General features: G+C 45.8%; 1 protein-coding gene across 3 annotated transcripts in view; it reads left to right on the top strand.

Annotated features, from left to right (window-relative positions):
- The first annotated feature begins 2,953 nt into the window (after positions 1–2,953).
- Positions 2,954–27,923, top strand: part of ZFC3H1 (zinc finger C3H1-type containing) — an 833,014-nt gene continuing 808,044 nt past the window's right edge. For 2 of the 3 annotated variants that reach the window (XM_086921759.1, XM_086921741.1), the window contains exons 1-2: positions 2,954–3,619; positions 6,570–7,184. In XM_086921759.1, the coding sequence (XP_086777885.1) occupies positions 2,959–3,619; positions 6,570–7,184 (1,276 nt within the window). In that variant the 5' untranslated portion in view covers positions 2,954–2,958. The remainder of the gene's footprint in view (positions 3,620–6,569; positions 7,185–27,923) is intronic. The other variant, XM_086921749.1, reaches the window with a different exon arrangement.

Raw genomic sequence — 27,923 nt, 5'->3', positions numbered from 1 at the left:
TTGAGAAGGCCTGGAAAAAAGACCCAAACACCAGCACCAGGGACGCCTTCAAAAACGCCACCCGCATACACCACCAACTGATCCGGACTGCCAAGAAAGCCGCATTCAAAGACCGACTAGACAACAACGCCCACAACAGCAAGGAATTATTCAACATCGTCAAAGAGTTTACCAACCCTACTGCCAACTCCAACGACATCACTCCCTCTCAAACCCTTTGCGACTCCCTAGCCTCGTTCTTCCACGACAAAATCGCAGACATCCACAACAGCTTCGACAACCTACCTGGACACCAACCCTCCCAACCTTCTGCCGTACCTTCACCCCCCTTGAACACCCTTAATGACTGGAACCCAATCTCCACTGAGGACACTATCCGCCTGATGAACTCCATCCACTCAGGATCCCCCACAGACCCATGCCCTCACCACATCTTCAACAAAGCAGACTCCATCATAGCACCACACCTCCGAGACGTCATCAACTGCTCCCTCAAATCCGCCACCTTCCCGGAAAGCTGGAAACACGCCAAACTCAGCGCCCTTCTGAAAAAACCCACAGCTGACCCCACCGAACTCAAAAACTACCGCCCCATCTCGCTCCTTCCATTCCTGGCCAAAGTCATTGAGAAAGCTGTCAACAACCAGCCTTCCTCGAAACCAACAAATCCCTCGACTCCTCACAGTCCGGCTTCCGAGCAAAACACAGCACTGAGACCGCACTCATCGCAGCAACAGACGACATTCAAACTCTACTGGACAATGGAGACACAGTCGCCCTCATCCTCCTCGACCTCTCCACAGCCTTCGACACAGTCTGTCATAGCACCATGTTACAACGCCTCAGAAACATCGGAATCCAAGGAAAAGCACTGGAATGGATCACCTCATTCCTTGCCGGAAGAACTCAGAGAGTCCGCCTCCCACCATTCAAGTCAGAGGCCACTGAAGTCATTTGCGGCGTGCCACAAGGATCCTCACTCAGCCCCACCCTCTTCAACGTATACATGAGCCCCCTCGCGGCCATCGCACGCCAACACAACCTCAACATCATCTCCTACGCTGATGACACTCAACTGATCCTCCCACTCACCAAAGACCCTAATACCGCCAAAACCAACCTACATGAAGGAATGAAAGAAGTAGCCGAGTGGATGAAGCACAGCCGTCTGAAACTGAATTCAGACAAAACAGAAGTCCTTATCTTAGGTACCTCCCCCTCCGCCTGGGACTACTCTTGGTGGCCAGAGGCCCTTGGAAAAGCACCCATCCCGACGGACCACGCACGGAACCTGGGCGTCATCCTGGACTCCTCACTCTCAATGACCAGACAAGTCAACGCCGCTTCATCATCTTGCTTCAACATTCTTCGCATGCTCAAAAAAACATTTCGCTGGATCCCCACCGAAACTAGGAAAACGGTCACCCACACACTGGTTACAAGTCGCCTGGACTACGGAAACACCCTATACGCCGGTACCACCGCAAAACTTCAGAAAAAACTCCAACGCATCCAGAACGCATCAGCCAGACTCATACTAGACATCCCGCGTAAAGACCACATTTCTGGTCACCTGAAAAACCTCCACTGGCTCCCAGTCAATAAGAGGATAACATTCCGCCTCCTAACCCACGCACACAAAGCACTTTACGAACTTGGACCCGAATGCCTCAACACACGACTTTCCTTCTACACTCCCCCCCCGCCAGCTACGCTCTTCCAACCAAGCCCTTGCTGCTGTACCTCGCATCAACAAAACCACCATGGGAGGAAGATCCTTCTCCTACCTGGCGGCTAAAACCTGGAACTCACTTCCCATTCACCTTCGCCTCACTCAGAACCACCTAGCATTCAGAAAGCAACTTAAAACCTGGATATTCGACATGTAATTCCCCACCCTTCTTCAAGCGCCTTGAGACCCTCTGGGTATGTAGCGCGCTATATAAATTATCTGACTTGACTTGACAGTATATATATATATATATATATATATATATATATATATATATATACATCTGCATATCTATATAAATACACATATAAATGCATGCATACATATATGCATACATATGCATGGTATAATACATGAAAGTTTGAAAAACACTAATAAAAGCAAAACTAAAAAGCCACCTAATTACAAACAGAATTGCTTTAACTTAAATGAGGGCCAGACCTATTCCATTTTCAATGTTTGTTTCCTATATATCTTTAAACAAACCTAGCAGGAAGCAACAGTTTTATAGAAAGAAAATCCAAGATCCTAGTAGCAAGGTCCTGGCTTCGGGTGGGTAAGAAAACGAATTTATGAGGCATCGGTCATCAAGGAGGCCTTGGCTATTCTTTACAAATCAGTACCATCTCGAGATACGTAGCTCAGCAGGGAGACCATGAACGAACCGTGCCCTTTTCGCATTCTTCTAAGCAGGTGTTTCATACATAAGCACGGTTACATTTCGTGGAAACCACAGAAACAACTTTATTAAAGGGGTGGCATCTGGGCGTGCATGCTAACACGTCACGCCCTTATCTGAAGCAGCAATGCGGGGAATAAGAAGACCCTGGCTGGCGGACATGCATTTTAAAGTACAGCATTTAGTAAATTCTGGACTAGGTACAGAGAAAATATCATTGACACAAATGCTAGGAATGCTATTATTAATACAAACTTGCTTATCCTGTTTTATTAATATATGAATTATTTAGACGGTTGTTAATATTGATTTTTAAACAATAAATAGGATACTTTAAAACCCTTTTTTTCAAGATTGAAACTTGAAAAAGAGTCAAATGCCTAAAAGTTAATTGCTACCTTTATATCGGAAGGAAATCTTGTTGGATGGCGAACAACCCAAAACCCTTCCAAGATGGCCGGAAGAGTACATAGGCGAATTAGCGGTGCTTTCTCAGCTACTTCAGGGGACCGTCAGAGGGATTTTGCTCCCGTACTGTGCTGGTAGGATGGCCTTCTCGCGAGAGTTGGCTGCGGGTTGCGGAAGACAGCAGACCGGTGGCAGGAAGAGGGGACGCAGAGTACGCTTTCGACAGGCAGTCGCTTCTTCTTGCCGGATAGTGACTCGCTCTGTATCGCTACGTTCAGTAACACTAGTGCCTACGGCCGTCATGGCCGATACAGAGTTGGGTGGCCTTTCTCCAAAAGAGGAGGGCGAGTTGGAGGACGGCGAGATAAGCGACGCGGATAGCGGCGACCCCCAGGATGGAGGTGAAGTGGCGGGACCGGCCTCGCGCTACCCTGCGGTTCGGCGTGGGAGCTTTCGGCGCTGCTATTCCCCTCTGCCTCACGCCTACCGACAGAAGGAGCCACAATACCGATCTCCTCCTGCTGGCTCAATGCGCTCCCAACAGCAGCAATGCGAAGGGAACTCGCGGCCTTCTTTTTGGGAGCGCAGCAGCACTGTGCTGGATCGGCTCCGGTATCGAGGTGGCGGCCGTGGGCGTGTGGCTAGGGGCTCCCTTCATAAGCCATACTGGGAGGATGAGCGAGGGGGCCGAGACTGGAGTTGGGGCGGAGGAGCGCCAGAGAAGCCCCCAAGAAACTTTGGAGGCAATAACAGTGGAAGTAGTTGGAGAGATGCGACCTCCAGGAAGAGTATCCTGCCACGTATCCTGTTACTGAAGAGTGATTAGAGTAACCTGGGGGATAGGTAGTGTGACTATGGTTTTAAACCAACAACGGATACATTCCGTAGACGTAGCACTACAGTTGACACGACCGTACTCCGCTACGTGAAAAACAGGAGGCACTCATTCAAACTAAACGCAACCTAGACACAATTGTAAATTGTGCTAACTAAGAGGCTTTCTGTGAGGGGCTTTTAATTCTTTCTGCTCCGGAACACATGAAAACTCGCCCAGTGTTTAGCAGACAGTCTCGGATAACTTGGGGTTTTAGTTAAATGTACTACAGTTTGTCAAAACAGATGCCAACAACTGGACTGTCCTGGCAATTTCGGGAATCCTGGTGACCCTAGGCTAGTGTGCTGACTGACCGGTGTCACGGTGTTCATGCCTAATTGACGGTGGCAATAGCTTTTAAACATTTGGTTGTCTGAGATGATGGTCTCATTGAGAAGTTTGTAAGGGGTATTCTTGCAGGCGCCTGCAAGCCTTGTTGGTGAAAATTAAAACCAGTTTGCAGCTCATATGCTTGAGTGGGGGGGTTGGTGTTCCCTGGTCGCTATTTGAGAAGTGTAATTGTGTTTCGCAAAGATCCTGTCAGCCTCCGGTTTTAGTGTTGGATCGATGCTTGGATTATGTCATAACTTAAACTCCTAGGTGGTTATTTACAGTTGTAAGGTAAGGTGACTGTTAAAGTATGGATAGGCGTAATTTGCGGCGGTGAGACTACTGTGGGTAGTTGTCCCGGTAAAACTTAATTTCCGTGTTGGTGGTGATAACGCTGATTCCACGTAGGCCGTGGCAAGATACAGTTGTAGTTGCTGTCAAGGTGGAAGTGAAAATGAATGTAGTCTGAAGTTGGTGGTCACATGAATATGAAAATATTGTACTTATTCCTCGTAGCCTGGTGTGGTGGCTGCTTGAGGTTGGGCATTGTTGAAAGGTGACCACTGATTGAATACGGTTGTTGCAGGTAGGATCTGTGCTGGAAAAGAATCCCGAGTGACCGTGCGGGTAGTTGAAATTGCCTGAGGAGGCAACTGCAAGTCTCTGTCTTAGTTGTGGCGTCTACACTCATTCACTGTGGTTAAGATGTCCAGGTGGTGGTGCAGTGATACGTGTGGTCGTATCACTGTAGCAGGAAGAGTAGTCTGCTTTTCAAACTGGTACTCGAGTGGAGTGGTGTGGCTCACTGGTTAGAGGCGGCAGGCCCGGGACCAGGGTTCAATCCCCGACGCGGCAGGGTTGTGAACCAGGGTCAGTGGACTTCATAATTCTCGCCTCGGTGCCTACTCTAACCAGGGTTCACACTCGGCAACTCTGGGCATTAGCTTGCCTCATCTCCACAAGGGTCCCCCACAAACGCTGGGGATGCCTGGTTTCACCTTGGAGATGCACAGGAGGGAACATCTCGCAGGGAAAGCCAGGGCGGGTTCCCCAGCGGTCTATAGCACCAGGACGCCTCCGGGTAGCAGTGCGCTTTACAAGACACACACATTTACATTTACTGTGCTGACGGAAAGGAGGCATATTGGTGATGGAAATGGCCAAGAACAAGTGGTTGGGTAGTTCAGTTCAGGTTGAGACAATACTTTAATGTTACTATATAGTGGCGGCACCACAATGTCTGCTGTATAAGCTGTACTGGTAGCGAGTTAATACAATTAAGAATATAAGTAAATGTCCTGCTGGTCTGACTTGAGTTGTAAATGTTCAAATAATACATTTTTATTGCAAGAGGAATGGTTGTGACTTTGGTAGAGAAAGTGAATAGCATGTGGGATTCGAAACCTGACCGAGAACTGTGCAGTTTAGGTAGGCAGGTGTTTTTGAAGACATAACTCTGCTGGTGTACGCCAGGCAACAACGCTTGATAGAAGAACTAGTAATGCATTTTGGGTATTGTATTGTATGTGGACTGAAAGGGAAAGCAAGGAAAGAAATTAGTGCTTCATTTTTTGTTTGTTGGTGTTGTCCTGATAGGCAAGTCAAACAGGTTTGAAGGAATCTGCAGCTCGCATTTAAATAGATGACTGCTGCCTCAGGCGTGACCACTTTGCGGTCAGCCGTGTAAATTATCTTGCCTGCTAAGATGTGCAAATTTAACCCCTTTCTCCATTCTCTGCCGACAGTCAAGTTATCCTTATTTCGAGATTTGTGTCTCGACTTTCTTTAACCCTCGGACAGCTTCCAACAAATGCAGAAATTTACAAAATTATTTTATTCTAATTGCAATGAATCAAAGATGTATCACTTCACTTATGAGTCACTTGTAGAAACAGACAGTGAGTTGATATGTTGGTTCAGGTACTCTTGTATGCATGCTCTAGTATTTCTGTAGCACAAGCCTTACTGCCTAGCAGGGGAGTGCCCCAATGGGATGCAGAGTACAGGATGGGACAGAGAGAGGCAGTACCGTTAGTGGAAGGGGCGAGAAGCCACTCCTATTGGAGGTAATGTTTCTTGAAAAGGTGAGTTTTCTTCTCCCCCCGCACCCCTCTTCAGTAATTTTATCTCTCTAATATGGCGATGTCGGACCTCCTCTTGTATGGACCTCAGATATAGTTAGTTGGGTAGGTAAATGGGTGTCTTGGTTTACGGGACCTCTTAAGTAATAGAACTGATCTTGAAGATCTGGGGTTGCTATAATAGCTCCTTTAGCATGAGGGTGATGTGGTCAGAATTTTTCAGCTTCTCCACGAGCTGTGCTGCTGCATGAAGAGGATGCTCTTCAGAGGAGTGAGAGTGGACTCTTAAAGATGCTTCAGGGGTACAGATAAAGGGGCACTTTAGATTAATCTTAAATTTGCATTATGTTGGAAAATAATCTCTATTTTTAGTGTCCCAAACTTGAGTTAATGTTTATGCTTGAATAAATATTTACAAACTTCTGATGTCCCCTTGATACGTTTATTTCTTAACATACTGCTCAGTTAAGAACTTTGGGCGTTCCCCAACACGAAAAGCAATCTACTCTTCCTCCTCGAAGACAGAGGGGTCTGGAGATGAAAGTTTTGAAGATCTGCTCCTAAAATATAAACAAATTAAGCTTGAACTTGAACATATTAAGAAGGATGAAAAACTGGCACTTTGTACCAGAGAAGAAAATGCACAGCATGATGGTCCGAAGACTGCTATCCCTCGACACCAACCTGTCACTGAAAATAACAGTATTGCTGAAGACACTGATAGGGATGTAATAATCGTTAAGCAAATTCATAAGGGTATTAAACATGTTAAGAAGGACGTGAAGGTCGTTAAACATGTTAACAAACACACAGACCTGAGTAAAGCTATTAAGCAAGACATAATAGATCTTACTAAAGATATCCCAACTGATAATAAAGAGACTCCCGTACTGAAAAATGAATTGAAAACCTTTCAAGCTTTTGAAATTAAACCACTGAGGCAGAAACTGGCTTTTCCTGTGGATCAGAGTAAGCTTGAAACGGAACTGAATGTTCTTGTTTATCCTAAGGAACTTGAAATAGTTGAAGATGACAAAGAGCTGGTGGTGGTCAAAGATGAATCGGAACAACCCAGTCCAGGTAATAGGAGCATGTATATTTTCTGTTCTGTACATTTTGCTATTTGATTAAGTTTGGTGGTATTAATGTTGCTTCTAGAAAATATTTTTTAGGTTTGAAATCTTTCATTGCACTACCATAACATATTGGCTTTGGGTTCATACTTTTCTTTCCCACTATGTACATCTTACCAGTTATGACTGTATATTGTTTATTTATACTTTGTTTCTATATCCGTCTTTTATGTATGATGGAAATATTTTAACGATCAGTGTATATAGCAAATAAGTTAATACACATTAATTCTGACATAATAAAGAAACATGGAAAGAGCATTGCATGTTTCTGCCGGCATTGCACATATACATAAGCCAGGTTTTTGTGCACACATAATAAGGCTATTTTATTACCCTAATTTGAGTAGAAGAGAAGCAGGGTTACAAAGTTACAGTATACTTATGATGGTCTCAGGTGGTGTAAATTTACCTGAGCTGTCAAGAAATTATATCTAAGCTCTCAATATTTCACCAGGATCACGTTTTGTATAAGGTGTTTGATGGCCAGCTCTGTTTTTCAGAACAGATCAATCATATTACATCTTCATGTTACAATCCATTAAAGATACTTAAAAAGGTCTTCCCATTTATTCCATTAGACATCCAAAAAATGGTAGTGGTTGCCCTGTTTCCATCTAGGATAGACTGTTGTAATGCTCGCTACCTAGGAATTTACAAACGTCTCCAATCAAAGCTACAATCTCTGTGGAATGCAGCAGCCCGCCTGCTTTTAAAGACCCCTCCTCCAGAACCCCCCGGTTTTAAGCTCAGTTACAAAGAGCATTTGTGATCTTAACTGGCTGTTGGTTGGTGTAAGTGTGAATTTTAAGGCCTTGACTATGGTACACAGAACATTGCATGGAACTGGCCCTATCTACTATCAGAAGACCTTTGCATGGTATGTCCCTTGATGTGACCTAAGATCTGCTGATAAATTAGTAGTTATTCCTAAGATAGATAATTGGGGTGGCAAAAGCTTTCCCTACTTAACCTGGAACCTTTGGAATTCTATGCTTTTTTTAATTGCGATTTCAAATGAACGGGATCATATTTAGGAAATCTTTAAAGACCTGGCTGTGTCCAGCCTTAAGTAGGTCTCGTCCTCTGTCAGCTCAGCTTCAGAACTCTAGCACCAAGACATCGCATCATTTGTGTGCTCTAGAAAAACTAAACTTTATTTACTTAAGGTTATAACAAGAGATAATTCAGGTACAGTTCCCCTAATTTATTCACTGCCCACGGCTTTCACGTTGACGGCCGCTAGGCCGTCTCTCATTCATTGAAGGTTCTCGTGCTTTAACTTTGCTAGTCACTTTTTTCTTTCTGCGCGTTATCTTTAACAATGGCGGACACGTGCCTTTCTGTTTTTCTGCGCTGCAGTCCAAACTCAATTTTTAAAACCATTCCTTTTTTTTTTTTTTTTTTTTGCAGTGCGCTACTTTTTATCTTAAAGTATACTGGCTGCACCTTTGTAATGTTTAACATGGCGCAGCTCGTACACCTCTGCTCTGCTTAAAAACACACATACACTTAGCTGTTCCTGGCAACTTATGAGTGGAGATGACTTTCAGTGGAACACTCCACCCATGTCGCTTTCTAAATCCTGCCTGCCCGCAGCTAATAACCATTGGTGGAGCTGACTCCCTCTAAAACACTCCCCATGTCTTTCTAAATCCTCCCCCAAGCAGCCCCAAGTTATCCGAGACTGACTCGCTCTGCAGCACTCCACCGTGTCGCTTTGTAAATAATGTCCCCATCCCTCATCTGCCTCGAATTCCTGCACTCACCTAGGCGCCACAATCTGTCTGCATAATAAAGATGGGAACTGAGGGTTTGAGGGAAACAGAAACGCAAGTGCTGGGGCGTGGATATGCTGTTTACCACAATGCGTTATTTGTGCAACCAAATGATTCATTTCTTTGCCCACTGCCGGTTGGTTTTACGTTTCTCAAAGGAAAACCAATCAAAGCAGTGAACATTAGGAGTTACAGCTCTAGACAAAAGTGTATATTCAGAGACGGATTTTCGTTTCTTCCCCTCATCCCAAATCGGAGCTTTCCCTTGTTTTTCTGCCCTCTGTTAGACTCGTTTTTTTGTGCCCTTCTGCCCTAGGATAGCCTTTTTTTCCCCTTATTTTCTGCCCTCTGTTAGACTTGCTTTTTGTGCCTTTCTGCCCTCTGCATCACCAAATCATCACTCTGCGCTACCCCACCATCACTCTGCGCTACCCCACCATCACTCTGCGCTACCCCACCATCACTCTGCGCTACCCCACCATCACTCTGCGCTACCCCACCATCACTCTGCGCTACCCCACCATCACTCTGCGCTACCCCACCATCACTCTGCGCCACCCCACCATCACTCTGCGCCACCCCACCATCACTCTGCGCCACTCCACCATCACTCTGCGCCACTCCACCATCACTCTGCGCCACCCCAGCATCACTCTGCGCCACCCCAGCATCACTCGGCGCCACCATTCAACAGCTGGTTCAAATATGTTATCTCAATGTTTTAAGCTTTATTACAAAAGTCACAAAAAGATGTTAATATTTCACTCTGTTCTTGGATTTTCGTCAAAATAAAATACACTGAACATAGTCTTCACAAAAGTTATTTACAGAAGTTTAAGCTATTGCCATTATAAATTACAATCACCTTTATTTAAGTATTAATTATTTAAAAAAATTAAAAGCCATTGTAATTTGTAATATCAATACACCGAAGTCACGTAAATACAAAACATGTTGCATTACAGATGCTATGGGTGTCACATTTGCTAAAGTTATAACTATTGGCATTGTAAAGGACAAGGCTATTAATTTAGCTATTTTCAAAACCAACACATAAATAAAAAAATTGTCATTTAAAAGACCAATAGCTCAAACTTTCCTAATGCGAGGCCTATTGCATTGCAAATGCTTGTTTTGGGTGGGGCATCTTGCTTGGAAATGCTTAAGTACAAATTTCCCATGTGTAAAATGGCTTGTGCCTTCATAACTTGTGTAAAGTTTTTTCTTTTGAGATTAAAGGTGTGACCGGATGGAATACAAGTACTTAACAGTAAACACATTTTGTCATTGATTTTATGTGCACGTCCATGTTTTGCTGGGTAGAATGATTCTAGAGTTGTTTGAAAATTTTGGAAGTAAGGCAGACTTCTTGTTAGCTTTCAAGCAAAATTATTTCTAAATTTCTTCCTTTTTTTATGTAGGCTGAGGAAGTCAGCTTTTTGTTGGGTTAGTATTTCTGTGTGATCCTCTTGAATAGTTTCTTGTCATTATTTGAATTGTATTCTTTGGGTAGTGTGGTAGATTTGAATGTCTTCCACATATTGGGGTTCTGCAACTTTTAGAATGTTAAGAGGAAGGGTGCCAAAATTTGATGTCACAAGTAATGAGGATGTCCTTGATTTTAGTATTCTGCGAGTGCTCGAGGCTATTTGAACCATTGGACACTTGGTCAACAGTAGCAAAAGATGCACATTAGTCTGGTAGACCCAGTAAGCATGTATTCTCATCTTAGACCATTTGGAAAGCATAGTCTTTACTTTAAGCATTTCTGTTTCTATGGTGTGATGAGCTCTGAAACAAGCGTGGGTGTTTTCAAAGTGAAAGTAAACTTCCCTAGCTATTCTGAACAGGGGTGTGGAATTTAATGAAATATCTACTTGTCCACGGGATAGGTTGCGTCCTAAATCTACTTGCCCTGGAACAATATCCACTTGTCCTTTTGGTGCCATGTAAAGCGGAAACAAATCATGGCAGCAATCTCATTATATATGTTAAAACAGTGCACCCCCAGCCACCATTTTGTGTTCACAAGCCAGTGAAACCAGCCCCCTGCCTCCCCCGCATCCCCCAGCAACAGGGATATTCTACATCAGAGGGTGCTTCTGTGAGCTGTTCAAACTGTGTTTACTAGAGACTGTGCACTTCGTTTTTTTTTTTTGGCCAAGAGAGGGAGTAACGTTTTATTCAAACAGTATTGTTAGATTTCAAGTTAGTGAGGCCTTTATCTGCGGAAGTCCAAAGTGTGGATTGAGCCGGTCTGTCTCCTAGGAGATTCTGAACAGGAGAAGCAGCTCCTACTCTCAGACCAGCATACCATTGGTTATTCAGCTACCAGGCGACTCTGAGCCCTCCCCTCACACTTGCCCAGGCCCCTTAAGGCTTTGCTGGGTAAACTCCCAAATCACCCACCCACCCCCATCTTGTGAGTTGCAGCCTACCTGTGCCCCAGATTGCAGTGAGCAGAGTCCAGGAAGTGGTAAGGAGGCAGACTAGTTCGGTCTCTTCCCCAAAACAAAAATTGCTCAAAAAACAAACCGATTTTCCCTTTCTATGATTACTGTCTTTGCCTGTGGTTGTTACTGTTTAAAATTGTAGTTTTAACCTGCCTGCGATAGCATATTTTATCACCTATTTCGTGTTTTAAACTTGTGGTTTTCCCTGCCCATGATTGCTTCCATTTAACATGTTGAATTGTGGGATTTGCAGTCCGAACTCTGTAGCTTATCTCTCTCATTTCTGTGGACAATTTGGTTTTCCCTCCAAATTTCTCTGTGCTAAGACCTGTATGTTAAAACAGTGCACCCCCAGCCATCATTTTGTGTTCACAAGCCAGTGAAACCAGCCCCCTGCCCCCCCCCCCCCTCAGCAACAGGGATATTCTACATCAGAGTGAGCTGTTTAAACTGTTTACTAGGGACTGTGCACTTCGTTTTTTGGCCAGGAGAGGGAGTAAAGTTCTATTGAAACAGTATTGTTAGATTTCAAGTAAGTGAGGCCTTTACCTACAGAAGTCCAAAGTGTGGATTGAGCCTGTCCGTCTCCTACGAGATTGTGAACAGGATAAGCAGCTTCCAACTCCCTGGGCAGCAAACCTTGTCTGAGGTAGTTAGGACCTTATATGGTCTGCTAGTGGTTGGTACATGTGTACACTGATAAGTGGTTGTATCTGGTGTTTCTATTGGATTAGGGTTGGTGTCCTCATTGGTTGAGTATTTGAGGGTTCTGATTGGTTTCTGGGTACGTGATTCAATCAATGTAGGGTTGGGGCTAGGGTTAAGATTGCTATTGGAAGTAGCGACTAGGGCTTCCTATGTTATTGGTTGCTGGGAATGGGGTGGGGCTAGGGTTAGACCTTTTAATTGGAAGTAGCGATTATGGCTTCTGGTGCGATTGGTTGCTGGACTAGGTGTGGGACTAAAAGTAGGGTTAGGTTTTCTATCGGAAGTAGGGACTAGAGCTTCCTGTGCCATTGTATGCTTGGACTTGAGTTGGGACTACTGGTAGGGCTAGAGCCTCTATTGGACGTGGAGATCAGACTTTTTGAAGTGTTAGGGTGCTTGGACTAAGGCTAGGATTGGCTGTAATATCCTGGTCTCCTATTGGTTCTAGATTTTAGGTCTAGTGTTGTGATTGGATGTGTTGGGGCTAGGGTTCCCATTGGCTGAAGGGGTCACCTGATTACTAGGGCTATAAAAGGCCAGGGTTAGGGCGTCTCGGCCAGGGTTAGGGTGTCTCGGCCTGGGTGTCGAGGCCAAGGGCGGAGAGGACAAGGGTAGTTGCCTGTTTGAGACTGGCCAGGGCCAGAAATGCTGCCCATTAACCCATTTAGCAACACCCAGCCAACACCATCCACAAACTTATGGTACTTATGGATCTATATATTTATCACTTTCTACTCATTTAGCATTATCAATGCACTACCCTCTCTCATATACTATAAATCTATCCATATATCCGCTACATACACTCTCATTTCTCCCAAACCCCATACAACTACTATGATCCCCAAAATAACCTTTTCTAGACTCTTTCCTACTCTACCCCTCCTTGCCTCATCTGCCACCTCTTTAATTTACCGATCCTCTATAACAAACCTTTCTAAACTCTTCTCTCTGACTCCTACCCTCAAACTCCTTTTTACTCATCCAAAAGCCTCCTCTTACTGCTAAATTTCACATTTGACTATACTAATTCACCACTAATCCTTTATGGGTTCTGGAGTGGCGTGCCACTCGCCAGAAAAGCACTTCAACACCTATCAGGGGTAACGTGCTATATGAATGCAAACCTTTCTTCCCCTTTTTATCCCTCCGCTATCCTTCTGACTGCAAATAACTGACTAAAATCCACCACTGAAGCGACTTCATATTTCACAATATTAATTCACCATTAATCCTTTATTGTCTTCCTGAATAGCATGCGTCAACCCCCCATCAGGGGTCACAAGCGCTATATAAATATAAATTTTTTTCCTCCTCTAACTTTCTGCTATCATTCCAAATAACTGACTAACCTATCCATAACTTATAATGTACTTGCATGTTTCACTATACTAATTCAACACTAATCCTCTATGGGTCTCGGAGTAGTGCGCTACTCGCCGAAAAAGTGCTTCAACGCCTCGTCAAGGTCAGTAAGTGCTATATAAATGCAATTACAATACAATACACTAAAGAAGAGGTCTGAAATATCCTCTCTGATTATGCCAGGGCTCCTCCCCTAGTAGGGTTTGAATACTGGCAATTCCCTTATGTTGCCATGTTTCGGCAGATCTACATACTGGGGCTGAAGATGGTGGTAAGCAACAGTTCCAGGGTTGCAATACTCTTTTGAGTCTGTGCAAACCTACTAACTTGCATGTTTTAAGGGGTTTTCACTAACTCTAATCTTTTCCCATATTGAGAGATTGTACATTTACTCCTGACAATAGCAGACATCAAACTTCTTCCAGGGATGGGGGAAAAAGGGGTTGGAGGGAAAGTGAACTTGCAAACGCTCAGATTTTCACATGAGCAAATCTACACCTTTTATATTTGCTCATGCTGAAATGTAGTACACAAATATTTTCTAGCAGTACTATTACTTGCTATGTAAATTCTTGTAAATAATTGGGCCCATAATTAGGTCTAGCGTTAACCATGACCTTTTGTGTTTATTAAAATTCAGTCATTTGGTTCAGTGCCAGGAACTACTGTGGCAATGTGTGTTTTTGGAGACCAAACAATTTTTGCTTTTGCCAATGTTTGTGAGGGCCCGGCAGCTCCCACACTGACATGGTTTCACAAAAACCATGCCAAAACAATTCCCGCATTGACAAAACCAAAAGGTTGACCAATTTCAGACCTACTGGCTTTACCAATACTTGTTTTTTTTATGTTTCCCATCATCTTATTAACCCCTTCGGTGCTCATGACGGAACCGTTCCGTCATGACCGTTGGTTGGCTTGTGCTCATGACGGAACTGTTCCGTCATGAGTCCGTTGGCTCAATAGAACCTTCAGAACAGCGCGAGAATTCGCGCCACGCTGAAGGGGTTAAAAATAGGTTACACTGATTTTTTTTCTTTCCATTATGAATATTTTTGGGAAATACTAGCATAGCATACATCAACACCTTTTACTAAATGATGCTACAATGAAATAGTGCCTACAATTTTACAGTAGTTTAGTGAAATGTTTTTTGCATTTTATTTTGAAAGCAAAGAATTCGCGTTTTTTTTTTCATTTCACAAATTTTTATTAAGAAAAGTGTATATACATACAGTACAGTTTCAGTGTTTCAATATGCCGAGGGTGGTTCAGCGTGGTTTACAGTGGTTTCTTTGCATCTGCTTGTGAGACTGTTTGGTAAATACGATTAAGCACTTGCATTCCCTCCTTCGCTGACCTTGCGTAGAAAGAAGGAAAGGAGAAGAGGAAGCAGGAAAAACCCAAGCGGGGTGGATGTGGGGGAGGGGAGGGGGATCTCTGTCAGCCGGCTTCTGCTTTGTGATCGGGGACTTTACGGATGTTTGAGGGTGATCATGTGTTCATCTAATGCTCTCCACATTTCCCCCCCCCTCCCCCCCCCCTGAGTGGTGGTTCGGTGAGTGGTGTGAGGCTATGTTGTCTGCCCCTCTCAAGAAGGTGATCTAGTTAAGCCAGCCTTTGAAGGTGGCCTTCCTGGTGTCCTTCCAGTTTGTTAGGATTATTTTCACAGCTGATGTTAAGAGGAGGTCTATCAGGTCTCTATCGTCTTTGTCTTTCGGGGTCGGAGCTAGTGCTGTCGCGTTGATTTCAGTGATGCTGCCTTGTAACGTTTGGCCAGTCATTCCAGAGATGAATTGCCTTATCTGGCTCCAGAACTTCCTGACCTTGGAGCAGTGTAGGATTAGGTGTTCCAGGTCCCCTTTCTCTTTGTGGCAGTTCCAGCATTTGTCGTTTTCCCTAATACCGGCAGAGTAAGGCGAGCTGGAGTCCAAAACGCTCTGTGCAGCAGCCAGTATTTCGTCTGGGCCAGCTGTGGGGTAATCTTACGTTTGGTTGCGGTTTGCCATACGGTTGATCTCTCTTTTTCCGTGAGATGTCTCCCCATGTCTGCTTTCAAGCTTCTGCAAATATTTGCCTCTAATTTGGGAGCGGTATACATAGCCTAATATTGCTAAACATTAAAAACGTGTGTACATGGTTTTTAGGTCTCGCTCGAGACCTATTGCTGCTGAGTTGCTTGTCAAGGGACATAGACCTGGGGACGAGCGCCGATTGCATATCGTGGACGCGCACGTCCAGCCCGGAGCTGTGCACATCTCCTGTCCCCCATTCACTCTCAATCGCACACTCACACAGCCACACTCACGCATTCACACACGCGCAGGCACAATCGCGCGCGCACACACAGCCACACTCACGCATGCACACACACCCACACTCACGCATGCACACACACCCACCCCCCTTCAACTAAGCCCCACCCGCTCCACTCACCGGACTACAGGCTCCATCACGCGGGGCTTCCCTCAGGCATCGGCGGCCTCTGCTCCTCCTACGTGTAGTCTTTTAGCATCAGTCACAGGAGGGCGGCGCTTGAGGCTGAAACTGCGCAGGTGCGTTGATGTATGGTCATGTGAGTCTCCAGTTCCGATGTCTAGATTTAGTATGGACTTTCGTGATTTTCTACAAAGCAGGTCCCAAACATTGCACACATACACACGTTAATTTAAAGCACTCCACGTTTCCTGCTCGAAGCGTTCCCTGTGAGTAAGATCCGTTTGCTTTACTCTGTGATGTACGAGGTGGTGGATGCTAGGTTGCGTTCTGAAAACGTGCCCCGTACCATTCCTGCGCGTATGGTTCTCCGGGGAACTGCAATTCCTTTATAGCTTGGACCAATAGTTAGGCACGAAGAGCAGCCAGACAAACTCAGACACTGCAGCTTCCCTAGTACTGACCCTACCTTAAGATGCAGCGTGTCCACGCGCATCCCATACAGTGAAGCACAGATTCCACGCATGCTCGATGACGTCACTCCAGGACCGCCCCAACTGCGGGAGGGTGGAGAAGACGCACCCTTGTCAGGCGGTGACGCCCACCGTTTGCCGTCCCGAGCCTCCTGTCAGCTGTGCGTGTCATGTCTCCTCCCCCCCCCCCCCCACCCCCCCCCCCCCACCACCACAAAGAGACCTCCCTCCCGGGGCACGTGCGAGAGTGACCAGCGGTGGCGTCGGGTACGGAGCGTCAGGTGAGAGACCCTAAGGGCACGCAGGGGCCGTGCGACAACTGTGGAAGGGCGCCTGGAGTCAGCCTGCGGGTTAGTGGCAGCCCCTGCACCGACTCCCGAGAGTTCCTTCAGTGTTCCGTAGTGCACCACAGTAGCAATCCACCTGCCTGGGAGCCTATGCCCTGCACCTGCGAGCTGAGCTCCCTCGCCACCAGTTTCATGGGCTCCCTTTGCGCTCGGCGTGTGCCCTCTTCACACACAGGACGGTTGGTGATCCTCTGGGAGCAGCAAACCACGGATTTTCTCGCCTCAGAGGGCGGATGCTGCTGCCCTAGACCTTGGCTCTTGGACCTGCTCTGACCCTGGTTTTCCACCCTTCGCCGCCCCAATGGTGACTCTTTTGAGCCGGACTGCTTTGCGGCCTGCCCAGCTGCGGCTCTGGTGTTGGCCCGGGACTTGCAGAGCACTGGGTACCCACCCACGGAAGGAGCCCATCGAGGCGCTAAACACGGCTCAGGGCACCCGGGATTTCATATACAGCCTGCATGCAACCGAGCGGAGCTACCTGCTGCGGGAGCTGCACCGGTTGAGTCCATGGCCATCGCCCAAGGTGGGTACTGCCGGGCACAGCCTGTAGGTGAGGTTGTCAGGTATATTAGAAGCGGCAGCCACAGGAGCACTGCTGGGCTGGGGCAAAAGATGAGGGAACTAGAACGTCTAATCTGTAAAATGCAGTCTTTGCAGTTCAGGTTCAGATAAACTGGTGTGAAATTCACGCATTTAGCAATGTTGATCGATTGCTCTCCAAGGAGGGCATATGTAACTCTTCAGCTTCTGTGTAATACTTTGTGGCCTGTTTGTGTCAAAAAGTGATTCTTTTTGAGTCCGGGTAGGCTTCACTGGGAACTTTAAAGCTTGTCTACCTAAAGTGTTCACATTTGTGCAAAACTCAAAATAATGTGCATGGTCTGGTCTGCTGATTCGTTTTATGACATAGCTATCTTAATTTTAGAATAAAGGTAATTTGAGAGCGCAGGCACACCCACCCATATCCCATCGTTTTGACTAATGTTTAAGCCGTAACTGTGCTTACTGTGACTGCGAACATAATTATAGTTGCCCATCCCCTTCGAACTGTATTATTTGTATAGTACCGAATCACTCTATAAAGCGAAGAAGGAAAAAAAAAACCTGTAACAACCCCTCTATAGCCGAAGTCAGAAAACAGCAGCAATACAAAATGTTCGTATCGGTTGCTTTTCCAGTAAAACACATGAAAAGTGAGATTAAAATACAATGCACACTACAAGACACACTAAAGAGTTCCAGAAAAAACCTTTAAAACCATTCTATTTAAAACGAATGGAAGTCTCTCTGCAAGGCAGGATTTTGCCTGTGGTAGCAGCATTGGCCTGGCTGTGTGGTATAGGTGACTGATTTGTTTAATAAGCTAGTTAAGGCGCCCAGATACAGCTAGGTTTGTAGTGTGCACCAGGCATAAAAATGCAATATCACTCCGTAAAATGGAGAGCAAGGGAAACAAATTAAGTATATGTGTGTTTATATTCCCATACAATGAAGATTTAATCCTACTTCAAACTTGAAATTGCACCCATGCTAATCAATTAAATATATAGTTAGGGTTTTTTCTTAATCAAATCACCCTTACCAGACGACCTCCATGCCAAAGGTCTGTACAATGGATCAAACCAATAATTGTGCTTGAATGCACATTTATAAATAGAAAATGTGAATGTACCCTGATGCTTTGGGGTAAAATGGCCCTTCCATAACTTTTTTATGGCAATTTTAATTGAATAGTAGACTGTTCAGGAATAGCATCTGTGGGATCTGTCATGAAGCTTGAGTATCTGTTGAGATTGTTGAGCCAAATGGATTCAGTCATGTGTGGAGAGTTGTCTTTAGTCTAAAAGGATTTCCAATGAAGATCTGGATATATGGCTTTTTAGGTCAAGGTGGAGAAAGCAATGCGAAGCATTGCCTCCAGCTCGACAACTAATGTTGCCCGTCTCCTGGGAATCTGAGACAGGGGATGTGCAAGCGGCGATTTCAATTCGTGGGCGCGCATGCCCAGGCTGGCGCCGTGCACATCTCCTGTGTCAGATTCACAGCCTGCTAGCCTCTCGCCGCTCTCAATCATGTGCACACACAGCCACACTCATGCATGCGCGCACACACACAGATACACTCACGCAGGCACAATGCATCAGGGCGCACGCACACAGGCCCACATACACACACACTGCAAACAGACACACAGTCACACAAGTGCCTTTACGGTCCTAGGTGATCTAAACTTTCACTTGGACCAAAGTCACTTAACTGACTCGGTCACCATCATTTCCGATCTAGAAACTCTATGGCTAACACAACGGGTTACGTCTCCTACCCACCAAGCCGGCCACATCCTAGATCCCATATTCTCCAACTTAAAAGGCCTACAAATAACCAACATCTTACCCATGCCTTGGACTGACCACCATGCAATTTTTGCAACTATAACCACCAACACTTGTCGTAATAACAAACCCCTTCCCATCCCCAAACAGCCCTTTAAAGACTGGAAAAATATCAACCAGGATGACTAAAAACTAATACTGGAACACACCCGTCCTACGTTGTCCACAGAGCCTAACTTAGCACTTCAGCAATTTCACACTTGGTTGGGCCAGGCCACAAATCAATCAGCCCCTACCAAAGAACTATCCAGAAATAGATCCAAACCTACTGCCCCATGGTATAACGAAAAACTAAGGGCACAAAAGCAAATTAACCGTAATAAGGAAAGACTTTGGAGAAAAGACTATGATGTAGTTAGCAAAGCAGCTTACAAGGAAGCCCTGGCACTCTACAAAGCTATGATCACTAAAGCCAAAAAAGACTACTATACTGACCAAATCCAGAAAGCCAAAAATTCTAGCAGATTACTGTTTCAAATCAACAAAGCACTGTCAGGCAACTCCCCCGACCTCACTCCTCCCCCATCACAACTTTTATGTGACTCTCTAGCTTCTTTTTTCTTTACCAAAGTGGATGATATCTATCAGGCTTTTTCTGCTACTTCACGTGCGAGGATAGTCAACCCCCCCACATTACCACCAGTTAACATGTTCCCCAGCTTCCAACCAGTCACCACCGACCAAATAAAAACTACAATGTCCACCATCAAATCAGGATCACCCCTGGACCCTTGCCCACTCTCAGTACTCTTGCCGGTAATGGACCCTATTATACCACTACTCACTCAGGTCTGCAACTCCATTCTCCTATCGGGTAACTACCCAGACCCCCTTAAAAACACTCTACTAAAACCCCTGCTAAAAAAATCGTCCCTGGATAAAAGCGAGCTAAAAAACTACCGTCCCATCGCGAGTCTCCCTTTCATGGCGAAGGTGATTGAAAAAACCATGAACATTCAGATCTCTGAATTCATTTAAAAACACCATCTCCTGGACAACACGCAATTTGGATTCAGGAAATATCATGGGACAGAGACAGCCTTGATTAAGGCTGCTGACGATATCAGAGTAATCAGGGATCAGGGGGGCACAGCCATTCTAGTAATGCTGGATTTATCAGCAGCCTTCGACACGGTCGACCATACCATTTTGGTCGACCGTGTCGAGGGATTCGGCATTTGCCACACTGCCAAAGATCTAATCTCGTCCTTCCTTGCCAAAAGAACGCAGGCTGTCATCTTAGGACCCTTCCAATCGGCCCAACTTTCATCTCCATGTGGAGTAGCTCAAGGCTCATCCCTGAGTCCGACACTTTTTAACATCTATGTGTCGGACCTTGCTAAAACCATCAAAGCAAACGGGATGAGCCTTACCTCCTACGCCGATGATACCCAACTTGTGTTGGCGATCAAAGGGGACGGAGATCTAGTGGCTGAAAAATTCAAGAAAGGACTTGTAGACATAGGAGAATGGATGGCCACCAACTGCCTCAAATTAAATTCAGAAAAAACCGAGGTGCTCATTTTCGGACCCCTTTCGCCAGCCTGGCCATCAAGCTGGTGGCCAGAGGCCTTCGGTACCCCGCCCATTCCAACTGCTAAAGTCAGGAACCTCGGTATCATCTTCGATGAGGGTCTAAATTTCATGGATCACGCCAACAAAACAGTGTCCACAGCACACCTGAAACTGAAGATGATAAGAAAAATCCGTCCTTTCCTTCCTGACTCAGCCATCAAAACACTGGTTACCTCTCTTGTCCTTTCTTTTCTGGACTATTGTAATGGTCTCTTCCTTAACGCCCAATCCAGAGTAATTACCAAACTCCAGACCATTCAAAATGCAGCTGCACGTCTGCTCTCTGGCAAAACAAAATACGAATCAATATCTAACAGTATAAAAGACTACCACTGGCTCACCGTGCGTAACAGAATCCACTTCAAGTCCCTCTGTATTGTGTTTAAAGCACTCAATAATCAAGGACCCCATTTTTTTGAAAGAAGACTACAACAATACAAACCTAACAGAGTTTTACGATCAGCCACCCTCAATCGACTGATCATCCCTCGCACTAAAACCGTCACTTGGGGCGACCGGCGCTTTTTGGTGGCCGCCCCAAAGCTCTGGAACACACTACCGTTATACATCAGGGAGAGTTCCTCTCTCCTCCAATTCCGTAAACTTTTAAAAACCTGGCTGTTCGCTCAATGATTAGCCCTTTGAAGGACTGGGTTCTTTTGGACCCAGCGGTGCCAGGGCACAACACCTGAAACCTTCGTGGGTAACCTGCTCCGGCGTACAAGTCACAGAGACACGGGACACTTCCTTCGGCGTCAAAGAGTCAAGGTTTATTTACTGCAGGGAACACAGAAGTCACGGCAAGTACACCACGTGCAACTTGGGGAGACTGCTTCAAATTGGTTCTGTGGATCGCTCCTTTTATACAGTTTTTACCCATAGGCTAACATTGAACACAAAGGTTTACAACTCAGTTCCCACATCTAGCTCCCAGAGGGGTCGCTTTGGTCGCTTTGAAACATACAAGGTCCGGAACATAAGTGCGGAAACATTTGGCGGTTCCCAACTGTAAAAACCCATCTTCCCACCATTAGCAAATTCCAATCAGCAGTAAAGTGGATTGAAACAGGAACGAAGACAGGTGCAGAGGAAGACGGAGACAGTGGGGAGATCGGAAAGGGTGTAAAAGGGGAGGTGCCGGGAAGCACGAGATACAGGCATCAAAGGGACGTGCCTAATGAGATGCACGGCTGAGACAATAAGTCCGTGCGGCAAGATGAGCCTCAAGCGGCGCCACCTGCCTTACAGTAGCAACCCCCTCGTCATAAAGACACTTTCAAAGGACATGTGTCTTCCGCAAATATCTTGGGAGTCCCAGGGTCGCGAAGCGGACAGCGTCCGTTCGCTGACTACTTGAGGGCAAGAGACAAAATGGATGCCGTATCTAAGATGGAACCCGTGGGTACAGATGAAAAGCCCACATAACAAACGAACGATTTAAGTTAGCACAGCGAAACTGCGCACACTTACTAAACTCGTCATTTGCGGTTCATAGATACTAGACTCGACCATATTCGTGCGAGTCGAAAACACCACTTACAATTGTCACGGAACCTCAGACGCTCCTTTTGCCCTCATGTAGGCAAGCACTAGTCAGAATCATATTCAATATTCATCAGACCATCAAGATGTCGTTGTAGCATAGCTCTGTCCGACCGAGTCCCTTTGGTAACAGGTGGTTGTCTCATACACGTTGTAGCACAGAGGCCACATAAGGCAGGACCACACTGCACACAAAGGCAACACGTGAACAGGAACACTACCACAACCCCGATGATCGTCAGAATCTTCCAACCCCAAGTCGACATCAGGCCCCAAAACCAACCGAGTAGCGTCCAATCCCCTACATCCACGTGTATGGATTCGGAGATCTTATGCAACTTCGAGATAGCTTGATAGACAGTAGGAGCATTATCAGGTATGAAAATGCAACAGCTCGAATGGATCACTTTACATACCCCACCACGATCTGCCAAGACGACATCTAAAACCATACGGTTTTGCAACGTCATAAGTCTCTCCGCCTGAAGTTCTGAGGTGATATTACCAAGGGCACTGGCAGTAACATTAGCTGTCGATTCTACCACTCGAGTCAAATGTCTCAGGTTCCTACTATTAACCATAGGTCCCCAAAACGGGAGGAAACCCTTGAAAAAGTCTCCTGCCTCTTGACCGGCAGTATCCTCTTCGCTAATTACGCCTCGTACAACTCTAGTCTTATGGTAATCGGCATCTATAGTGAACGTCGGAGGCAACAGATTTGCAACAAAACATGAGCCCATGAAGTCTGAGGGCAACCATGTATATGCTCGATCATGACAGATGAAGTACGTACCCTTGGCACCAGAAACACAGGGGTCGGGGACATTGGCAGAACGTAACTTTCAGTGCAAGCACTTACTCCAAGTGAGGCTTTCGAACCACGACCCACAAGACAAAGATTACCAGTGTGGGGTACGACCCATATTGGTGGCGAGCTCTTATGCTGCTTTTCATTAATGAACATACTATATTCCCCTCTACTCAGGACCCTATAAGCTTGTACCTCTTCCTTAGGGATGAGAAAAGCGTCATGGATCTCATCTTCCAAATCCTGTATTGCCATCGATACCACCCACTGATACGAGGTAGGACCAGGTTTGGGGGAACGTTCTGGAGAGGGTTGGAAACCTAGTGCGCTTCGAAGCATTGTTTGGTATGCTCGAGCTGACCCTTGGGAACTATACGGTAACACCAGATATGGAATTCCCTTACCCGTAGTATGTGGCATCAACCCACACACCCAACAATTAGTAGTGTTAACCACTAACTGATGCTGATGGAGGAGCTGGATAAAGGAATTGTTGCGGAATTCTACACGTCTAGCCTGTTCGTGTTCCGGCAAAATATGAAAGGAATGGGGAGAAGCAGTAGTAACAGTAGAAGTAAGGTTAGGGTAAGGAGTAGGAGTAGGGGTAGGAAGTAAAAAGTAAGACATAGCATAATACACCCCACCCGCCAAGAATGCAGAAGTAGTTAAAAACAGTACAAACAATTGGAATACAAAACATTTAGTACGACTGAGTTTCTGCAGTTTGACTCTATACGCCTGAGCTCCTTCCAAATCGTTCAGCTTCGAAAATGCCATTTCCCTACGACCGTCCGCAACGTTTCTTGACGCACTTCGTTCTGTTCAGCAATAGTCAATCCCCAGGAGTTCCTAGGAACCGACGGCCTTCAACCTAGCGTCAAGACCTACTGTCCAGAAGGAAGTACGCGCGCGGCCCTACGGCCCTCAATACACAATATGTATTTATTTAGCACAGTATTTCAGCTGAGGAAGGAAAAAGATACAAGGAAGAAGCTTGATATATGTACAAAACAAGTTTCAATGGTACGAAATGTTCAAAGTTGATCAGGGGAACGAGGATATTGCAATTATCAGTTTCAGCAAAGCAAGAAAACAATTTTATTTGTCCTTAGTATGAGAACGCAAAGAATATCGATGTTTCCCGGGACGTGTCTGCTCGTCAAACAAAGGATCCGTTGAAGAGACAGCGTCCTGCTGATCAGTTTGTTGATTTGGTCTTGAGTCTTTTGCTGACAATGTTCCAACAGTGGCTTTCTGCTGCGCTGAGTGTTCACCAACAAGTTGTGCGTCGCTAAAGGGTACAAACGCCGGCAATGTCTCTGCTTCTGTTGACGCAATGCCTTTTCTCACCCACGGGTCTGCCGGCAAAGGAATAGGGACTCGCTTACAATGGGTAGCATGTACCCAATTCTTCCGCCCCTCAAGACGAACGGCAGTCCTCGTGGCCAGGAGCACCTGGTGAGGTCCAACAAAACGGGGGTCCAGATTCTTTTTGCGTGAAAAGTTACGGGTGACGACCCAATCACCGGGCTGGAGCTGGTGGCCTGGACCCTCCGTCTGCGTCGGCAAGGCGTCGTAAACCTGTTGATGAATTAACCTCAGTTTAGCAGTCAAGTCATGTAAGTAGTCAATCAACATCGGATACTCAAGATCAACGAATATACCTGGCCTAGGAACCCCCCACACATTCGCAGGACGGCCGAACACTATTTCATAGGGACTAAGCCCTATTCGGGAGTGTACAGTCGCCCTAGTTGACAGTAATGCTAGAGGCAAAGCATCAGGCCACGAAAGTCCAGTCGTAGCCTGAATCTTCGCTAGTTTTAGTTTAAGGGTACCATTGTACCCTTCAACCAATCCAGCTGACTGGGGATGATTGGCGCTATGGAATTTTTGATTAATTCCAAGGCCCTTACACACACTCTTCATCACACTTCCAACAAACTCACTTCCGTTATCTGACCACACGACTCTAGGCATTCCATACCGAGGAAAGTATTCCTTCAGTAGGATTTTCGCAGTAGACAAAGCAGTATTATCTTTGAGGGGATAGGCCTCGATCCATCGGGAGAATGCGCAAACCACAACCAAAACATATTTCAGGTTATTGCATCGCTCCATATGGATGAAGTCCAATTGAATCACCTCAAAGGGATACGAAGGAGGAGCAAAACTGCCAGGGGGAGTTGGGGTTCCTTTGCCAGGATTGTACATTATACACACCATACAATTCTTCACCAGACGTTCAGCACACTTCGTAATACCATCATTCTTCCACACATCAGCCAACAACTTGCAAATACCTTTCGCGCTAATATGTGCTAACCCATGTGCCATTGTCACAACGGCTAGTACATACGCATCCGGCAACATCCATCTTTTCTGATCCGACAAATCAATCCAGCAACCATTCGCATCCAACCTTCCCGTACTTTCTTTCCATTTCGTCTTTTCAGTGTCGGTGGCCTCATTCTGAATTGCTTTCACGCTCTCTATAGTATTCTCACACATACTTGATTCTGTAGGCCACCTAACCGAACTCGTCACATACATTCGAGTGCTAAGGTTCCGGGCAGTCTCCTTAGCAATCTCATCTGCAAACGCGTTACCACGACCAACATCATCCGTCACTTTACGATGCGCACTACACTTAACAATCGCAACCTGAGCAGGCAAAGTCAATGCATCCAAAAGATCGTTCACGAGCTGGCCATGCTGTATTTTCGTGCCATGCGACGTGAAGAAACCACGCTCTCGCCACAACCGTCCAAAGCTATGCGCTACACCGAAAGCATACTGACTATCGGTGTACACATTCACACGTTTACCTTTTGCTAGTACACATGCTCTAGTAAGAGCAATCAGCTCTGCAGCTTGGGCAGAATTCTGATTCAATCTCGCAGTCTCAACAACAGTATTCAACGTCACAACAGCATAAGCAGTAGTCACATCACCATTCGGCAACTTAAAACATGACCCATCCACATACAGGGTGCCGTCAGGGTCTTCCAATGGGGTGTTTTTAAGGTCCACTCGACCTTTTGTCTCCTCCTCTGTACGCAAGTAGCAGTCATGTTCTGCTACTTCATCTGACTCTGCACTAATTGGTAACAAAGTTGCCGGATTTAGGACATTACAACGTTTTATCTGAATATGGCTTGCCAAGAGCGTCAATTCGTACCCAGATAACCTCGCACTCGTCAAGTGCTGAGTTTTCGTTCGATTCAAAAGAGTATCGACTGCATGCGGAACCATCACCGTAAGCATATTATCCATGACCAATCCTGCTGATTGTCGGATAGAGACCGCAGCTGCCGCAGTTGCTCTCAAACAACTCGGCAATGCTCTAGCTACTGGGTCTAAGGTCGAGGAAAAATATGCACATGGACGTTGCTTACCACCAAAAGGTTGCGTTAAGACGCTCAACGCACAACCTTCCCTCTCGTGAACATATAACGTGAACGGCTTGCTGTAATCAGGGGTACCTAACACAGGAGCCGAACACAATGAATCACGTAATTCAGAAAAACTTTTCTGACATTCTTCCGTCCATGGTAAAGGAGTTGAAACATCCTTGCACGTAAGAGCCACCAATGGTTTCGCTAGCAATGAAAAATTAGGAATCCACTGCCTGCAGTACGATGTGATACCTAGAAAGGCACGCACATCTCTTTGGGTTTGTGGCACAGCCATTCGCGCAATCGCTGCAATTCTCTCTGGGGTCAATCTCCTTCCCTCCTTTGACAATAAGTGACCTAGATAGGTTACTTCTTGACAACAATATTGGAGTTTAGAAGGTGACACCTTGTGATTTAACTCACAGAGATGTTGCAGCAACGATACCGTAGCAATTTTGCAGATGTCCTGAGTATCGGCAGCCACCAATAAGTCGTCGACGTATTGGATTAAGGCCGCACCAACCGGCAACCTAAACGCATCCAGTTGACCCTTCAAAGCTTGACTGTAAATCGATGGACTTTCACAGTAGCCTTGAGGAGCGCGTTTAAACCGGAAGCTACGTCCACCAAGAGAGAAACCGAAAAGGTCCCTGCTCTCTTCGGCAATCGGGATGCTGAAAAACGCATTTTTCAAATCAATCACCGAAAACCACGAAGCAGTAGCTGGAATCAGAGTCAGTAGCGCCGTGATGTCAGGCACAACAGGAAATTGAGGAACCACAATTTTATTTACCTCCCGTAAATCGATAACAAAACGATAAACAGGCGGTTTGGTAGGATCAGTACGTTTAAGAATGGGCAGTACAGGGCTGTTGCACACGTTTCCCCGAGTCTCCTCAATAACATCTTTCTCGATCAAATCATAGATGATCGCTAACAATGCTCGTTCACCATCAAGGGAGATACGGTACTGGGGAATACGTGGCAATCGCACATTCGATTTCAACTGAACAACATAAGGGGAGATATCAAGTAGGCCCACATCGTTTGGACCCGTCGCCCACAAAGACGCAGGAAGAGAATCCAATTCCGGTGGAAGCTTATCGAGGGACAAATACATGGGAGAGACTACTTTCTCTCCGAACGTAAGCTTTACACCCGCAGGAGAACAATACAAAGTTGCATACAAACGTTTAAGCAAATCCAGACCCAAAAGGTTTTCACCACAACCAGTGGTTAAAATCAACGGAGCTTCGAGCTCGCGAGGCCCAATTTTAAGGGGCAAAGGGCGTGAAACTGGATTGCTAACGGGGGCGCCAGAGAAACCAACGGAAACATTTGTTAAGCCAGACAAAGGTGCGCCAGGGAGTTTCGAATGCATGATAGAACTTTTCGCTGCACCAGTGTCCA

The sequence above is a fragment of the Lissotriton vulgaris genome, chromosome 1_1, assembly GCF_964263255.1.
Source record: "Lissotriton vulgaris chromosome 1_1, aLisVul1.2, whole genome shotgun sequence".
NCBI classification, from domain to species: domain Eukaryota; kingdom Metazoa; phylum Chordata; class Amphibia; order Caudata; family Salamandridae; genus Lissotriton; species Lissotriton vulgaris.
This window is presented reverse-complemented; position numbering and strand designations above follow the sequence as displayed.